At 36.7% G+C, this 19,723-nt stretch overlaps 1 protein-coding gene across 28 annotated transcripts in view; it reads left to right on the top strand.

Moving 5' to 3' along the window:
• SMG7 (SMG7 nonsense mediated mRNA decay factor) overlaps window positions 1-19,723 on the top strand; it is an 88,641-nt gene that overhangs the window by 24,410 nt on the left and 44,508 nt on the right. For 10 of the 28 annotated variants that reach the window (XM_017951416.3, XM_017951410.3, XM_017951407.3 and 7 more), the window contains 4 exons: window positions 4,653-4,789; window positions 5,763-5,901; window positions 16,116-16,147; window positions 19,107-19,224. In XM_017951416.3, coding sequence (XP_017806905.1) covers window positions 5,786-5,901; window positions 16,116-16,147; window positions 19,107-19,224 — 266 coding nt within the window. In that variant the 5' untranslated portion in view covers window positions 4,653-4,789; window positions 5,763-5,785. Of the gene's footprint in view, window positions 1-3,075; window positions 4,790-5,762; window positions 5,902-13,096; window positions 13,362-16,115; window positions 16,148-19,106; window positions 19,225-19,723 lie in introns of those variants that run through there. The other 18 variants (XM_017951425.3, XM_021929632.2, XM_031657765.1 and 15 more) reach the window with 4 other exon arrangements.

The following is a 19,723-nucleotide window of genomic DNA, read 5'->3' as shown; positions in this document are numbered from 1 at the left end:
ACTCTTTAGGAAACTACCAGTTAATTACATTCATGTCATACCTTTGCTTAAAATGTCCAAAAATTTTGCTTGGTAGTTTCCCATATCTCAGACCATCTAGATCAAGTTAAGTCTGACCTGCATAGTCCAAAACAACTTCGCTCAAATGTCTGGGCCCTCAACTGGAGTGGCTGTGATAGCTAAGAAAACTGAGTCTCTCTTCCCAAGTAGTCTGTCATCCTCAGCTTCATAGTGTTTTTTTTTTTTTTTTTTTTTTTTTTTGAGACGGAGTCTCGCTCTGTCGCCCAGGCTGGAGTGCAGTGGCGCGATCTCGGCTCACTGCAAGCTCCACCTCCCGGGTTCACGCCATTCTCCCGCCTCAGCCTCCGAGTAGCTGGGACTACAGGCGCCCGCCACCACGCCCGGCTAGTTTTTTGTATTTTTAGTAGAGACGGGGTTTCACCATGTTAGCCAGGATGGTCTCGATCTCCTGACCTCGTGATCCACCCGCCTCGGCCTCCCAAAGTGCTGGGATTACAGGCTTGAGCCACCGCGCCCGGCTTCATAGTGTTTTAATGGTGTTCCAAAAGGGCAAGCCCAAATGTGCCAGTGCTTAAAAAGTCTCGGTGTCACATTTACTGAAGTCCAGTTGGCCAAAGTAAGTCACATGGCCAAACCCAGGGTCAGTAGGAGTTCCAGGGGTGCAAATGCCAAGAAGTGTGTGATTCATTGGAGGCAGTTAATAATCGATCACAGGTTTTATATAATCTGTATCTGGTTTAATTTGTTAAATTATTTAATTAATTTATTTATTTATTTGGAGACGGAGTCTTGCTCTGTGGCCCAGGCTGGATGCAGTGGCGCAATCTCAGCTCACTGCAACCTCCGCCTCCCCGGTTCAAGCGATTCTCCTGCCTCAGCCTCCAGAATAGCTGGGATTACAGGTGTCCGCCACCGCACCCGGCTAATTTTTGTTTTTTTTTTAGTAGAGAGGGGGGTTTCACCATCTTGGCCAGGCTGGTCTCGCACTCCTTACCTCATGATCCCACCTGCCTTGGCCTCCCAAAGTGCTGGGATTACAGGCGTGAGCCACCGCACCTGGCCAGATTATTTTATTATACAGCACCCATTTCTTTACTCAGGAAGATAATTAAGAAAAAGAACTGTCTAGATAATTAAATTGTCATCTGGAAGTATGGGCTAAATAATGGCTCTTGTGAGAATATCAAGTTTGACTTTTGAGTATCTTTTGTTTTTCAATTTCAAAGAGTACCTGGAAGTAGAGAATGTACTATTTGTACCACAGTAATTTATAGCATATTTTATTTAGTTAAATCAGACAGTATCTTAAATATTGTTGCTAGTTGAGTTAATTAACTTGTCCATCTTTCATATTATCTACCTGTACCAAGTTAGAAAGTTGAACTTTATTTCTTCCTGATCTAAAATTTTATGGAGCTTTACATTTTATAAAGCACTGTTTCAGCTGTGCAGTGGCTCATACCTGTAATCCCAGCACTTTGGGAGGCCGAGGCGGGAGGATCACTTGAGCATAGGAGTTCAAGATCAGCCTGGACAACATAACAAAACTCTGTCTCTACTACAAATACAAAAATTAGCCAGCTGTGGTGGCACATGCCTCTAGTTGCAGCTACTTGGGTGGCTAAAGCAGGAGCCCAGGAGGTTGAGGCTGCAGTAAGCCATGATTGCATCACTGTGCTCCAGCCTGGGCAGTAGAGTTAAAAAAAAAACAAAAATCACCATTTCTTTTTCCAACCTGATTTTTGTTCACTGTCACCTGTCAAAGGATATGGTTACACCTTGTTTTCTTTTTCCTTTAAAGCAGCTTTAGGTTTACAGAAAAATAGCGAGAAAGGAATAGAGATTTCCCATATACCCCTTGCTCACACACATGAATAGCCTCCCCTGTTATCAGCGTCCCCCACCAGAGTGGTACATTTGTTATAATTGATGAACTTACATTGACACATCATATTCACCTGAAGTTCATTTTACATTATAGTTCACTCTTGGTGTTGTGCACTCTGTGGGTTTGGACCAGTGTGTAATGACATGTATCCACTGTTATATAGTACAGAGTATTTTCACTGCCCTAAAAATCCTCTTTGGTCCACCTGTTAATTCCCCCTCTCTTCCCTTCCAACTCCTGGTAACCACTGATCTTTTTACTACCTCCATAGTTCTTGCCTTTTCCGGACTGTCATATGGTTGGAATCCTATGGTATATAGTCATTTTAGATTGTAACATGCATTTAAGTTTCCTTCATGTCTTTTCATAGTTTGATAGCTCATTTCTTTTTAGTGCTAAATAATAATCTGTTGTCTGGATGTACCACAGATTGTTTATCCTTTCATCTACTGAGGGATATCTTGGTTGCTTCAGTAGGTGAATGGATAAATTAGTTTTCAGTGATTATAAATAAAACCGATATGATACTCATGTGCAGGTTTTTGTGTAGACATCAGTTTTCAGCTCAATTGAATAAATACCAAGAGGTCATATGGTAAGATTATGTTTAGCTTTGTGAGTAACTACTAAACTGTCTTCCAAAGTGACTGTACCGTTTTGCGTTCCCAATAGCAGTGATGAGAGTTCCCCATGCTCCACATTCTCATTCGCATTTGGTTTTGTAATTGTTCTGGATTTTGGCCATTCTAATAGTGTAGTAGTGTATCATTGTTTTAACTTGCATTTCCCTAAGACTATGTGGAGCATCTTTTCACCTGCTTATTTGCCATCTGATATCTTCCTTGGCGAGGTGTCTGTTAAGGTTTTGGCTCATTTTTTTTTTTTTTTTTTTTTTTTTTTTTGAGACGGAGTCTCGCGCTGTGTCACCCAGGCTGGAGTGCAGTGGCGCGATCTCGGCTCACTGCAAGCTCCGCCTCCCAGGTTCAGGCCATTCTCCTGCCTCAGCCTCCGAGTAGCTGGGACTACAGGCGCCCGCCACCACGCCCGGCTAGTTTTTTGTATTTTTAGTAGAGACGAGGTTTCACCATGTTAGCCAGGATGGTCTCGATCTCCTGACCTCGTGATCCGCCCGCCTCGGCCTCCCAAAGTGCTGGGATTACAGGCTTGAGCCACCGCGCCCGGCCTTGGCTCATTTTTTAATCGAGTTGCTTGTTTTCTTATTGTTCAAGAGTTCTTTGTATATTTCAGATAAGTCATTTATGAAATGCATGTTTTACACATACTTTCTTCCAGTCTGTGGCTTGTCTTGTTCTCTTGACAGCCTGTTTTCTTCGCATTAACTCCTTGTACTTTGTCTTGTAATGTTGTCCCTTTGTCAGTTTTTTCATATTCTTACCATTTCCAAATAAATGTAGTCTGCTATTACTTACTTTAACACTACTTTTAATTCTAGTATCTACTCATATTTTTGCTTTCATTTTGGTATCCTTCTTGTTTGGAATTCTGTTAACCTTTTATCTGTATGTGCAATCATCTGATTATTTTGTTATGTCTTCTAAGGTGGTCTTATCTGACCATTTATATATTGATATACTAATTTTAATCTGTTTATTATTTCAAGAAGGTACAGGGGTTGTTGCCAAAAAAGGACTATTTTTTAAAAAGCATTGGGTTCATTGCTTTGGAAAGCATTGTTTTGGCATACCTCGTTTAATGTAAAAATTGAGATGAGGGGAAATAACTTTCCTGTTATTTATGGCTTAACCTACTTGTTTCATTCATTTGGGTTGTGAGCTTATGTTCTGTTTGAAATTTTAGATTTTGTATTTCTGCAGAAATATTTAATGTTCTGTATATATTATATAGATCCCACTACGATGAAAACAAAATGTGAATTTCAGAGAGCCAAGTAAATGATTATGTATTTCTCTGATTGACTATATAAAATGGTAGGTGTTCTTAAGAAAAAGTATGTTATTCCTGGTTCTCAGATGAAAAACCTTTCAGATTGTTTTCGGTGAAGACTTTTAAAACTATTGTCAGGTTTGAGAAACCTTGAATTTTTAGGATCTTTACCTTTTATTGAGAAACTATTTAGTCCAAATTAACCTGAATTTATTTGAGCAACTTGTATGCCATGCACTATGTGAGGCGCTACGTATGCATGATTGAATAGGACAGTCTCTAGTGAAGGAAATGTGTACACAAATAACTTCATTGTAGTACTGTGAGTCCAATAATAAATGTGGACATTAAGATGCACTGGGAGTACTCAGCCAAACTAAGACTTGCTTTTAGGAGTTGCTGAGTTTAAAATACAAGAATGGGTTAACCAGACAAGGAGGGAAGTGGGAGGGTATTCTAGGATGAGTGAAAAAGCATGAATAAGGATACTGAGGGGCAAAACAACAAGAAACTAAAAGTAATTGAGGTTTACTGGATCATAAAGTGTAAAGTGAAAAGCTGTGGGACTTTATGCTATGCTGAGGAACTTGAGTTTTATCATAAAATATTTTCTCTCATTCTTTTCCACTAAAGTGCAACTAAAGTCACAGGAGATTGAATACATGCTTTGGAAGTATGGCAGCAAAGTCTGCACAGACCTGCCACATATTTGAAATTTCTCCTAAGACATATTTTATTGTGAAGAATTATGAAAAATGTTCTATTTTAAAATTGATTAGTGTGAGTTCTTAAGTTCCTAATTTATAGACTGAGGATAATAATAGCATTTACCTTTTAGGATTGCTGGGAGGAGTAATAACTATAAAATGATAATGACAATAATGGCCAACATTTTTTGAGGGCTTACTTACCAAGGAACAGTCCTAAGTGCTTTACTTCTGTTACCTCATTTAATCCTCAAAACACCTCAATGAGGTAGGTATTTTACTATCTCCATCTCATTTCTAGCAAAACTGGGGCATAGAGAAGTAATTCACCTAAGGTTACACAGCTAGTAAGTGGCAGAGCTTGGTTTGAACCTAGGCAGTTTGAATATAAGACATTCTTACTATATTATACTCCCATTTTATGATATCATGCATATAGGATATTTAGCTTTGTATTTGGCACATACTAATTATAAACGTAAGCAATTATCAATAGCAATAATAATAACTTACTTTGTCCAAATCTTTGAGTTAAATTGAAGTCCCCAAGAAATTGTACTATTTTTCTTGTGACTTGATTTACACCTGACATACCATTGGAGTGCAGAAAGTGTGACTCCCAAAGCCATGCTTTTAACCGCTGCTGCCTCCTTCCTTGTTGGTCTGTCTCTACATTAGATTTTAAATCCATGGCAGGGATCACATCGATTTTTTCCATCATAGTACACTTAGTCCTTAACACTGCATCTATGATATAAAAATGACCAGATTTGTACAGTAAATGAGAATTGAAAAACCTGACAGTTTCAACTGATCTTAGCATTATTCATACTACCTATAATTGTGTTTTAATTGTTTTACATATTTTTTACATGATTGTTTTGTTTTACATATTTTTTCTTCAGTAAGGAGTTCATCTGCTTCCGTGTTCTACAGGGCATTCTCACCCTGATCTTAAAAGAGTCCTGCTTGGTAACTGGTATCTGTTTGTCCTGTAGTGATCACTCAGTTTTCAGACAGTGAGGAACATTAGAATAACATTTTGGTCTATAACTAGAATCTGTTAGAAATATAAATTTTTAAATGTTTGTTCTAAGAAACATTAAACAAAAAAAAAAGACTTTGACATTTTTCCTTTACCTTTCACATTAAGTCATTTCAAATAAAGATAAAATAATTTTCTTCATAGGGTTCTCTGTTATTGTGGGTTAACTCATATTTTCCTCCTCTCCTCTATCTAGAATGTCTTAAACCATTCTACCTTATGAGAAATTGGATGTTCTTGCAGATAGTCATTGTGGGAGAAAACGTTTCATTTAAGTCCCAGATGAGGACCGAAAACTTGAAATCAGAGGAGCATCTGAAATCAAGTAATATTAGGTAGGATAAAAATTACAAGGGATTTCTGCTTGTTTTTATTCCTTTTGGAGATGTGTATTATTCATACTCTGTGAACACTAATGAAATAAGAATCTTCCTGAAGCATTTGATTTTGGCCAAGATCGGGATGGGGCATGCTAAAGTTTTATTATTTATGTGACTTCATGAGAACCTTGGCTTACGTTTGCTTTGTCTTGAGCGTTTATATCTTGTGGTCCAAGGAAGCTTTTAAAATTTTTACTGAAGTAAATTTTAAAAAAAATTGTTTTATATGAGGTCTCTGAATATTTATGATAAACATAGGGACAAATGATTTATGCATCATCCTTTAGAATGAAAATTTCTGTTTTTTTTTTTTTTTTTTAACATAATAAATCATGTGAGTGCAGGTAGCATCAGCTTGCTGTTCTGTGTGTCAGCATGGATGCAATCAAGCCTCCCAAGTGCCTGTAGAAATAGGTGTATGATAGTATGCTAGAGAAGCCCTCTTGTACATGTGAAGTAATAACTATTGCTACAGCAGCTTATAATGACTGAACATGCAAAGATGCTTGATCTCAAAGATGCAGCTTTTAACCAAGAGATGATAGTTGCCTCTATGAGCTGATACTAGGAGAGTGATACCTCTAGCCTGGCCATTTCAGAAGGCCTTAAATATGTTTATGAGCTCGGGTTTGGAACTAGATTGCAAGGGTGGAACCCAGGCTCTGCCATTTCCTAGTTATGTGACCTTGGGCAAGTTATTTAACCACTCTGTGCCTCTATTCCCTCATCATCAAAATGGGCTTAATATTATTACTTATCTGATAGAATTGTTGTGAGAATCAAAGATTTAGTAATATGAAAGCTAAAACCTGGCAAATAACAAGTGATTAAACTATATTGTTATTTTACTGCTGGTTAATTCTTAACAGATGAGTTTAGTCTGTTATCAGTGTGGCATTTCTATAATTTATAATTGTCTTGATATATCAGGTCCAATTTTAAAAATATATTTGTTAAATAATGTAATCAGAACTAATGTTTGGAGAAAAACAAAAAAGAAAAAAGTAACACCCTGACTCAATTATTTTGTAATTTTTATGTATCTGCCTCTGGTTTTATTTTCTATTTATACTAAGAACATAGTCATCATGACATCTAAACTGTTTTTCTTTTGTCGCTTGTGGTGGTAGGGACCTAGGGTTTTTTACTACAACTTTGAAATGTCTTTTTCAACCCAGTGTGCCCCTTCAAAAGGGATCTCATGAAGCAATGAGGGGAGGGAGGGTTGGTGGTCATTGAACTATTCATGTCACAATCAGATTACCCCTCCTTATTCAAATGATCATTTAGGTTCTTTTATATAACTTACTTGTCTTATTTATTCCTCATAGCAACTTTGAAAAGTAGTTTGTATTCTCGTTTTATGGATGAGGAAACAGTCTTCTTAGAAGCTCCAAGATAGCACTACTTATTTGTAGGAAAGCCCAAATTCAAACCCGAGTCTTTTTGCTTTATATTACTTTCCATTACATAAAACTGCCTCCTGTATGGTTCGTATTTTATCACTCAGTAATTCAACAAATTCAACAATTTTTAGTGAACAGCTGCCATGGCCGAGGCATTCTTCTAGTTGTTATGGCCCTTATCTTTTCTAACACTCCCAGTGGCTCTTCTTCTTAGTTGTATTCTAGGCATATGTCTATCCTTGCACTCACCTTTATTGTATTGAAATTATGTACATGCCTTTGTATCTGTCACCTTACCTAGAGGTCCTTAAAAGTAGGTATCTGCCAGTGTTACCAATTTGACTATTTAGAGTAAAAAAAAAAAATTACTTATTTTAATTTGTGCTTACTAGTAGTATTTCCTTTTTTGAATTATCAGTTTGGTCTTCTGCCGATTTTTCTGTTGATACCTTGATTTATTTATTTAGTTTGTGACCAAGTCTCACTCTTGTTGCGCAGGCTGTAGTGCAATGGTGTGATCTCAGCTCATTGCAACCTCCGCCTCCTGGGTTCAAGCGATTGTCCTGCTTCAGCCTCCCGGGTAGCTGGGATTATAGGCACCCGCCACCATGCCCGGCTCATTTTTATATTTTTAGTAGAGACAGTTTCACCACGTTGGCCAGGCTGGTCTCAAACTCCTGACCTCTGGTGATCTGCCCACCTCAACCTCCCAAAGTGCTGGGTGCTGGGCTTACAGGTGTGAGCCACTGTACCTGGCCAATATATTTTTTGTATTAATTTTTCCATTTTGTCTAATCCACATGGCTCTTAACACTTTCTCTGCATTCTTTTCTTTGTCATTTTGTAATTATCCCAAATATTTGCCATTTTCCACAGCTTATCCCACTCTTTCTTTCAGACACAGATAGGATCTACCTTATCTCTGAAATTGAGGAAATACAGCTGTAAATTCTCTTAACATCTCCCTACCCCCAGTATTTCCCAATTCTAACACATTCCTGTTTAACCTTACCAACCTCCAATTTTATCCTGACTCTTTTTCAAGGCCAGTCGTCTTCCTATCTTAATAATATCATTCTTATTTCCTTCTATCTCTTCCAGGACAGTGCTGTCAGTTTTATTTTCTCCTATATTTTCAACCTATTCATTTCTTCCAGCTTCTTTCCTTTATTCTAAATACTCTCAAGTATCTCTCCAATTGGTGGGGAGGGGAAGAAACTTCTGTTTAGCCATGGCCTCCATCTCTTTCTCTTTACACAGCCCAGCATCCTAAGAGTTGATGTAAACTTCTCCCTCTTATTTGTTCCTCAACCTCCTGCATCCTCATGTAATCTTTTCTCTGGCAAGGCTATCATTGACCCTTATTTCACCAAATCTGACACACTTTCCAGTCCTTATTTATCTCATAGTACTTTTCAGCTGCCTGTGATATTGATGACTACTCTTCCTTTTTGTTCTCTCATTTTCTATACTCCAGTCTTCTCTTGCTCTTATACTATTCACCGGTTTCTTCTTGGTGTTCTTCATGGAGTGTCTTTCATCTACCCTTTAAAAATGAAAACGGAGAACTAGCTCCACCATTCTGTGTTTCTGGGCAGTTACATTTACTGTCATGGTTTTAACTGCCATCAATGTACTGATCACATCAGTGCTGTATCCCTAGTCTCAAGTCTCCCCTTTGCTTGATACTTATCTCTGAATGCCTGCTTACGCATTCATTAGTTCAACAAATTGAACACATTTTTAGTGAACAGCTGCCTCAGTCAAGGCATTATTGTAGGTATTATGGGTATAGCCCTGAATACTATCTTTTTTGCGTTCTCCACCTTCTCATGTACCCAGCCGGCCAAACTAACAATCTGGGAGTGACAGACTCTTTCCTCTGCTTTATCTTCCTTTCTTTCAGCTTAACTTACCAGGTATTTCTTGAATCTGGGTTTTTCCATTCATCTGTATTAGCACATCCTTACTTCCAGTCTTATATCTATAGTAATCTTTTTAAAATGTAAATCTAATAATGCTATGCTCTTGCTTTAAGTTCAGCACTGGTTTTCTATTAAAGGACAGAATCAGAACTCCCTGGCATGTCATGCAAGGCCTGTCACAGTATGCTCTGTCTGGATTCTTCAGCTTCATTATCTGTGGCTTTCTACCTTGCATTTGATGCTCACTCACTAGCTTAGCTTTACTTTTTATTGTTCTGTTATTTCTTCTGCTTGGAAGAATAACTCCTTCCCATCCTTTGAAATTCTCAGACCAGTGTTGGTCCTTAATAAAACTAGGTACACATTTTTAAAGAATATAAATTAGGGAGCGAATGTTGTGTTATAGAGTATTGTCGTGTTGGGAGATTTGAAAATGCTTCCTGAGCCCTAAAGTGCCATAAAGAGAAAGCAAATTAGTATTTTTATTAACGTGTGCAAGAAAAACTCCTTTAGGAGCAGCATCTTCTCTAGATTTTCTTTTCCAAATGAAATTCAGCAGTAGAGCAATATGATTTATATATCTCTGATTAATATTGTGAGACTTGAGGTGTGTGTGGGTGTACACGCATGTGTGCACATTAAGTGCATGCTTACCTTATGTCTGGCCAATTATTCAGCATAAATAATTATGATTAGATTATTGTGTTTATGGCTATGATTGATAAATGCTGTTATTATCCCAAGTATTCCTTAGAACTCTGTCAAACAAGTGAACAAATTAACTTGTGGCTTTTGGTTAAATTTCTTTAAAAAAAAAAACAAAACTCCCAGCGTGTTCTCCCAAAATAAAAGAGAGTGATTCACTTTTCCTTAGCAGCTGTGAGTTTAGAAGATGTTGACTTACATTCCTGAATTCTGCTCAGAGGGGCTCGGGAGTTCAGGCAGAAGGAATCTCCCATTTTATGTGCCCTGACTTGGAAATACCTTTACATTTTTAAACCATGAATCTTAGACTATATATTCTTTTTGTGTGTGTGTGTGTTTTTTTTTTTTTTTTGAGACAGAGTCTCGCTTTGTCGCCTAGGCTGGAGTGCAGTGATGTGATCTTGGCTCACTGCAACCTTCACCTCCCAGGTTCAAGTGATTCTCCTGCTTCAGTCTCCAGAGTAGCTGGGACTACAGGTACATGCCACCATGCCAGGCTAATTTTTGTATTTTTAGTAGAGACGAGGTTTCACTGTGTTGGCCAGGCTGGTCTTGAACTCATGACCTCAGGTGATCTGCCCACCTCAGCCTCCCAAAGTGTTGGGATTACAGGCGTGAGCCACTGCGCCCAGCTGTTAGACTATATATTCTTAAAAGAGATTATCCTGTATTTGTTATCTAGCATTGTACATAAATGCTATATATAATCAAGATATTTGTTAAAGAAGATAACCCAAATTTTAGTATTTTCCTCTAGTAACATTATTTGAAAAATTATCATAAAATTGTGAAGTATTGAAGGCTCCAGTTCTATGGGTTGTTACTATCAAACATTTCAAATTTTTTTTTTCTCATACCCTTGTGTAAGAGAGGAACTATTATATACTATCATAAAATGAGGGTTAGGAGTTACACTCTGGAGCCATATTGATTATGCTACTTCTACTACTTACTATGACCTTGACTAACGATACTACTTAATAACCTCTATCTCCTTGGGTTTCTTGAGCTATAAAGTGGGGACAATAACAGTACTTAGTGTGAAGTAGATAATTTATGTAAAGCTCTTAGAACAATGGCAATAGTAAATGCTGCATATAGTGTTAGCTGTACTTATAGGCACTATAGTATCTACATATATTCTAATGTACCTGGTACCTGTTACTACCTCTACTATAGTACCTGTAGTATAGTATATAGTACTAAGTACTTAGAATGCTTTAAATGTATTTGTAGATCTTGATTATTCCACGAGTATTTATTGTTTCAGTTTATTAGCTTTCAACATATTTGGCTCTCACTGAATGTTCCATATTTTGTTCAGCCTTTTAATGACTTTTTCTTTTTTTATTGCTTGATAGAATTGCTTAATTTTTCCTATTAATTAATAACTAAGACTATATTTTGATAGCTATGTTTAATAGTGTTACTTTATTATTGAAAGCATGGTGATTTTATTCTTGGTTCATTCTTTTCATTAATTCCTTCAGCTTAAAGAATTAAAAGGAATTCATGTTGCCATACCCTCTGCCAAGAAAAAACATTTTAAAATTCTGCCTCTGTGTATGAGCATTGGCTGTAAACTTTAATGTTAATTCATTGATGGTCTTTGTAACAAAACCATAGAACAATTGTCTTCTTTGGAGACAAAAGTCTCACTCCATTGCCCAAGTTTGAATGCAGTGGCACAATCACGGTTCACTGCAGCTTCAGAACTCCTAGACTCAAGCAATCCTCCCACCTCAGGCTCTCGAGTAGCTGGGACTACAAGTACACACCACCACGCCAGCTAATTTTTTGTTTTTTGTAGAGATGAAGTCTTCCTCTGGTGTCCAGGCTGATCTTAAACTCCTGGCTCCAGTGATCCTCCTGCCTCAGCCTCCCAAAGTACTGTGATTACAGGTGTGAGCCACCATGCCTGGACTATTTTTTTCTTTATAAAGTAAAATAATGATATAGCCAATTTTGTGCTAATCTATTAAAACATTTATATAAGGTTACAGATCCATTGATTTGACTTCTAGTACATTATTTTTAAAAAAGAAAGCTAATAGTTGCTTAGGGGTGGGAAGATGGAGATTCCTTTTCTTGTGAGGCAATAACTCTTAGCTTAACCCTCCCACCTGTCTAAATGGATATTTTGGGGATACAGAAAAAAAAAAAGTTAGGATAATAGTATATAAGCCAAACTTTGTTTTAAAGAGTTTGTCAGTAGATTCTATCAAAAACATAGCATGGCCTGCAAGTACTGTTTCTAATTATATGAGACTATATTTTTTAAAATAGTCCACTTTGTGACAAGATTAAGATATTAACTAATAAAAACAAATAAACATAGACTTTTACTCTGCAGACATTATTGTTGATGATTCCTTATAACCATAATTTGGTTTAGGAACTTAAAGATGTTTTACTTCTCGTTCTTTTCATCAGATATTCCTTAGAGCAGGAGATGGCAAACTTTTTCTGTTAAAGGATCAGATAGTAAATATTTTAGGGTTGGTGGGCCATGTGGTGGTTGTCTCAACTCTCAGCTCTGCCTTGGTAGCTGAAAACAGCCATGGACAACATGTAAATGAATGTGTGTGGCTGTGTTCCAATAAAACTGTCTTCACAAAATTAGATCCAGGATGAAAGGGAATTTCATTCACAAGCCAACCATGGCATTTGAGTATAAATTTATTTCTTGTGGTCCTTTTGATAAAAAGTTTAGATATAATCTATTTCCTTTATGAACAGATCTTTTAATTTAGGCTAATTGACTTAAATGTTAATGTTCCTGGATAAACCAACATTAGTTTTTTATGTCATATAATTTTGTTATTCTACTTTGAAAGAAATAGAAGTAACTTGGACTTTGTGGAGTCATTTAAGAACAAAATTTGTACCTGTTTGTACCTAACTGCTTTGTGACTAGAAGAATTATTTTATATCTCGGAGCTTCAGTTTTTCCATTTATAAAACAGGAATAATTCTAGCTATTCCATAGGGTTGTTATATTTTCCATTTAGCTGTCTTTATCAATTCAGTTTAGCAAAGTTGTTTTTAAAAAGAAAGCTAATAATTGTCATTATTAGGAAGGTAATAAAAGTAATTAACTTGTGCTTCTTTCAGAACCTAGGATAGAACTGCACAGAAATGAGCACCTCTACCCTTGTCATACTGAGGAATCAAAGCTGGAATTTCAAAATATTTTAACGTTTATGTCAGTTTTTGTGACATTTTTATATTTCTATTAGTGCTTGACTTTTTAGTTTTACAGTTTTTCTTGGACAGATTATAGCATGGTAAAAATACGGAGTAAAATTTTAGATCTTTGTTTATCGATGGGAGCCTGCTCCAGAGTCTGCAAGAACTATAGTTCATCACCTGACAGCTTGTAAGAAAAGCAGATTATTTGTAAATTACATTTATATTATATACCGCATATAATCTTTGACTGGAAGTTGGTAACATCATTAGGTGGATGTTAGCATACTGAAATGTTACTTGTTCATCTTTACAAAACAAATCATGTTTGGAATGAGAAAACAACCTTTAGATACATGATCCTAAGTATATATCCTGCATATACTTGAGTATGAATTTTTAGCTAACATAGGGAAGCATAGTAAAATATATGCTTTGTAACTTCACAACTCAGGAACAAAATGAAAGGTCATTCATTGAATCTAGTAAAGGTGCATAATTAACCCTAGCTTTCTCACTAAAAGGTTTATAAATTAGTACTCTCCAATAGGATTTTTCAGGGGAGGAGCGACAGTTGCGACATTGGTAGGATGGGGTACATGGTATGCTTTATTAAATTGTATAATCTTAGGTTTTAAAGGCATAAGCCAACAGTTTTGCAAATGTGTATTTTTTTAAATGGCAAAAGTTAACACCTGAAGTGAAGAGTGAAGTCAGGCTATATGGATAATGGAATTTGATGTGATGTTAACATTTTACAACTAAGTGTGGCTATTTGTTTAGTATTCTTCATTTATGTTGCTAGTTCTCATAGGGCTTATGGTTACCTCCTTAGCACTACGTTGTGATTCTGTTGTTTGAAAGCTTAATTTTTGAAAAGATGTAAATATCTTTTAAAGACTAAGAGAATGAAAGGATTTGCTTTACATTTTAATGAAACTTAAATTTATTAGGTTGGTGCAAAAGTAATCTTTTAACATGGCAAAAACCACGATTACTTTTTCATCAACCTAATACAATTGACATTAAATACTTAATAAATTGTATAAAACAATATTTAAACAGTAAAAATTTTAAAACCTTAATATTCTCTAGCTCTCATGCTAAAAGTTCATTTTTAAAAATGGAAATCTCAGCCTGGCAGGGTGGCATGCACCTGTAATCCCAGCTACTTTGGAGGCTGAGGCAGGAGGATCTCTTGAGTTCAGGAGTTGAAGACCATCCTGGGCAACATAGCAAGGCCCAATCTCTCTCAAAAAAAATCTCTCAAGTTTATATACCTACCTTCTTAAATAGAGTATATGAGTCTGATTTATACTTTTCCTCTCATTAAAAATATTGAGTGTCTGTTGTGTGCAAGGTGCTGTGCTAGTAGACAAGGAGTTGTGATAAGCATTCTTAAAATCTGTAATATGTAATATGAAGAAAAACTAGAAGTGCTGTGAGAGCGTAAAATAGGAATATCCTTAATCTAGATGGAGTTCAGGTAGGGCTTTCTAAAGCAGTAATGTGCTGACTGAGGTAAAAGATGAGTGGTAATGAAGCAGACAAAGGGGGAAGAGGTGTTGCTAGCAGAGTCTTTATAAAAGACTCTAGTGTGAAAGAAGCAGGGTATACTGGAGAAACTAGAAGTCCAGTCCAGAAGTCCAGAAATGAGCCCGGAGATCAAGGAGTGAAGAGTCGTGAAAATAGAGTTCAGAGACTGTCAAATGTTGTAGGACAGTTTAGGTTTTGTTCTTAACCTCAGAGTAGTGGGAAGTCATTAAAGTGTTTTAAAGGGACAACTGGTAGATCAGATTTGCATTTTTAAAAGATCCCTCTGACAGCTGTTGGGAGAACAGAATGAAATAGGGCAAGAGTGAAGTGGAGGAAACAAAGTCAAGGGATGGTTCTTGAATGAGAGTGGCTAAAGAAGAAATGAAGGGAAATCAACAGATTCAAGATATAGTTAGTAGATAACATCTTTTGGAGTTGATAGATGTTAGAGGTTTGAGAGAACGTTGTCATGGAGGACTTCCAGGTTTCTTCCTTCCACAATTGGAAAGCTATGATGCTTTTGCTAAGATGAAAAAACATTAGAAAGAGAACTAGAGGTAGGGGATGGGAATGGGTCTTGAGTTCAGTTTTGGACCTCTTGAACACAGGCAATTCTTGAAGAATTTGAGAGGGAAAAAAAAGACAGCAGCTAGAGGGGAACATGGGGCAGAAGGTTTTTAAAATGTGTGAGATACTTGAACATGTTAAAATGCTGAAGAGAAGGAAAGATCCAAATGAAGTGAGGGAAGTCTCAAAATTGGTGCAAGGGAAGGGGTAAATCAAAGGAACAGTCCTTAAGAAGGGTTAGCAAGAACATACCTAAGTGGAATTATTGTTCTTAAATATTAAGAGGTGCACTACCTCTAGTGTTTTAACAAGAGAAAGTAAGAAGCAGGCTGTATAAATGTAGTACATATTTAGTAAGTGGGAATTGTTTTCCCTGAGGTATGGAAATGTCACTTGGAGGTGAGGAAGGGGTATAGGAATCAGTAGCTTGAGAAGAGGGGAAATTTGAAATAGTTGTGGTGAGGAGTGAATTGAGAAATGTAGTAGGATTTTTTTGGCAGCATGGAGAGAATTTTTTTAAATTTAATGAATGTCATTGAATATTATCTTAAGTAAATCACATTTGGAGGAAAACAGCAAGAAGGTGGACTCTACTTAGCAGAAGAGGTCCCTAAGGGTCCTTAAACTTTTTAAGTGTTGGCATTAATTTGCCTAGACCTTATGCTACCCTGATGTTAAAGTAGGGATGCTATTTGCAGTGCCAAAATTATAGCTGCTGTATATATCCTTATTGTAGTATATTATTTCACCTAACTTTTAGTGTTATTTATATGTTAGTTAGGCCTCGTTTGTTTCTAACTGATACTCTTTTTCTTTTTTTTTTTTTTTTTCCCCTATCTAGGCAGGCAGAAGTCCTGAAGGCTGACATGACAGGTATTGGCTGGCTTATTTCTTTTTTACCACATATTTTATACATTAAATTAATGGAAGGATATGCTCTTTCTTATATTACGCACAGCACTAAATCCCATCTTAGTTGCCAAAAGGGATGATCATTTACTATCTGCTTTAAATATTTATTGTTTATATAGTTTGAATTCTTGCTTAAGTAATTGTTGGAAATGGCATATAATATTAATATATGGTATACTGAATTGAATGTTACCTAATTTAGTTTATATAATCACTTTATTTTTATGAAACTTTTTATTAACGATTTAAGACATACAGAAAAAATAACATACCCTATATAAACCAAAATATCTTACAGTGTTAGGCTCATATCTTTCTGGGAAAATATTTTTTTTTCCTCTTGATAATTAACCAAACTTTAGTAGGTAAGTCTTCAGAAAAAATATTTATAGAAAAATTCTTCTGAAAGTCCTTGAAATTGAGTGAGCTACCTTGCTGCCTTTCTTTTCTCCCATATCTTTGTTACTTTTTTTTTTTTTGTGAGATAGAGTCTCGCTCTGTCACCCAGGCTGGAGTGCAGTGGCGCAATCTCAGCTCACTGTAACCTCCGCCTCCCTGGTTCAAGCGATTCTCCTGCCTCAGCCTCCTGAGTAGCTGGGATTACAGGTGCATGCCACTACATCTGGCTAATTTTTGTATTTTTGGTAGAGACGAGGTTTCACCATGTTGGTCAGGCTGATCTCGAACTCCTGACTTCATGATCCTCCTGCCTCAGCCTCCCATAGTGCTGGGATTACAGGTGTGAGCCACTGCCCCTGGCCATCTTTGTTGTTTTAAATAATGACTGAGGTCTTTTGGAAGAATAACTGCCAGACTTAGCCATTGAAAGGAGTAGATGAGGCATGGTGTGGTGGCTCACGCCTGTAATCCCAGCAGTTTTGGAAGCCCAGGCGAGTGGATCACCTGAGGCCAAGAGTTCGAGACCAGTCTGGCCAACATAGTGAAACCCCATCTCTATCAAAAATACAAAAATTAGCTGGGCGTGGTGGCATGCACCTGCAATCCCAGCTACTCTGGAGACTGAGGCAGGAGAATCACTTGAACCGGGGAGGTGGAGGTTGCAGTGAGCAGAGATCACACCCCCGCACTCCAGCCTGGGTGACAGAAAGGCTCTGTCTCAAAAAAAAAAAGGAGTAAATTACTTAAATACAAAATTAGGAAATACGTTGTAATCACCATATACTTATCAGTATGCCCTCCATAACAGCATATGCCATCCTAAAATGTAATAAGAGGAATATGTACTAGTGAATCTTACTCTAATTTTTGAGTAATTTAGTTCTGCAATGAAATTCACAAAAAAAGAATTAAACAGCATACCTGCCAAGATTTACAAAGAGGAAAAGGACTATTGAAATATCTTTTTGTCAACTCTAGAGTCATTTAGGCTAATGTCCTAAGAGTTCATGGATAATCTCATGTCATCTTGTTCAAGGATAAGTGTGTTGGGGGTAGATAGCTTATATATTTACTCAGTAATAGCTACTACTCAGTTCTTTCCATTATTAACAGATTTATCATCATCTGTATTGTGTATATCAGTGTTTGTTCTGAGTTACTGTATTATGCTCTTGAATTGGCATTGAAAACATAATCTGTTGTGTGATGAAAACAGAACATGGAGCAATATCAAGCTATCTGTACCATTTACCTTTTCTTAGATATTGAACAACCTTAGTAAATAGTCTTAGGGTTTGACCTTTGTAGGGGACCTTTGGCTGCCCAGAAACTTTAAGATAACAAGTCTACTCATTTGAATGACGGTCTTAATAGATGAGAATTAGTAATCTTTTACACTTCTTTTTCTTGCCATAAGTGAATTAAAGCAGGGTTGACTAAATCTATTATTTAGTGATTAACAATTTAACTAGGGATGAGGAGCTGATACTAAACTCTATTCTTACTAGCCTGTAAACTCTTAGGAGCATTAACTCAAATCCAGGAGATTCTCTTTGCAAAATAGGATTGTGGTGGCTGTAGATACTAATAGCAAACCTAAAGAAGAGTGATGATTATGCCATTGTGTAGCAGCAAAACCAAATAGCCCAGCTAGTTATGGAAAATACATAATTTAAAAGTCCATTATTCAGTTCACCTACTGAGGGAGCTTACTGTCAGTTGTTGCAGTCATAATCCCAGTGATCGCAAAGGTTAAGGTGCTTTGCATGACTCTGGCAGACAGCAGGGCCCCAATTTTGTATTATGTGTAGTCATAGACTGACTTTCTGATTACATTCTACACCCAGTCTCTCATCTGACCTCTTTAGCAGTTTAATCCCAGTCTTCTAAGTCTTCGTTTATGTTAAATGACTAATGTGGATTGCTCACAAAAGTATCTTGGAAAACAGTCTACCACTCATTAAAATAATACTGTCATGGCTTATGCGGTCAGTATATTGAGAGAGGAGTAACAGCAGAATACCAAAGCAACTGCTGATAGTCAGCTGATGTGAGAATTCTGTAATGACATTTGTGGGAGTTCTCAAAAAAAAAAAAAAAAAAGAAAAGAAACAGTTGCGTTAGACAAAGAGATACAGTATGAGAGTAAACAGACCAACGTGGCAGTCCGTTACTTCAAATGAGGTGGCTTACTGTGAGGCATATAGTTTCTTGTTAGGTGAAAAGGCAGAAATACAAACCAAAAGCGAAGGGCAAACCTTTTTTTTTTTTTTAAAAAAGCCCTTTTCATGATGTTATTTCAAAACTAAAAACAGAAGCATTGTAAACCAGACTTAGTCGTTAGTCAAAGGTGAAAGTCATTTGAAATATAATAGTATAAAACTTCTGCAGCGTTCTATGGAATATATTTAGAGCAGATTTTGTCTTGGGGATGGAGCAGGAAGAAGTCACTGGTGTGGTATAATGGTTTTATTGTTGGGGTTTATGTATCTACTCTTATGTTTTTGTTTTTGTTACTCAGATTCTAAGCTGGGTCCAGCTGAAGTCTGGACATCCAGGCAGGCTCTGCAGGACCTGTACCAGAAAATGCTAGTTACTGATTTGGAATACGCTTTAGACAAGAAAGTAGAACAGGATCTGTAAGTATTACCTATCATTTGGGAAGTCCCTGTAAGATCAAGAATTTTACCAAGACTTTAAAACAATTTGATTGGTTGTTTTTCAACCTGTTGCAGAATAAGCTTTTTCATTGGAAAGAAATTCTAGTATTTTTGATATTTGGCCATTGATATTATTTCAAATACAGTCTTTGGAGGTAAGAAGAGAAATGTTTAGAGTTGAATCCTATTAAGGTCATTAGGGCAGCTCTTTTAGGGCCTGTCCAAAAAAGCAAATATATCTATTTCAAATACTGAGAGTGTTTGGATTGTCTGTGGTCAGTCTTACAATTAAGCCCTGATTTAAACAAAAAATTCAAGAGTAGGCTTTAGAAAAATCTTTCTTTGGTAAACATGATTCTGTAATTTCTCTGTCAGGAAAATGTATTTGCATTGTAAGAAAAAGTTCCTCCTTTTAATTAAATAAGTTGGTAGTATTTCCCACCGCCCGCCACCCCCAGTAAAATGAAAGATTTTGTGT

This window comes from Papio anubis, chromosome 1 (assembly GCF_008728515.1).
Source record: "Papio anubis isolate 15944 chromosome 1, Panubis1.0, whole genome shotgun sequence".
Lineage (NCBI taxonomy): Eukaryota > Metazoa > Chordata > Mammalia > Primates > Cercopithecidae > Papio > Papio anubis.
The sequence above is the reverse complement of the archived record's forward strand: the minus strand, read 5'-3'. Positions and strand labels throughout refer to the sequence as shown.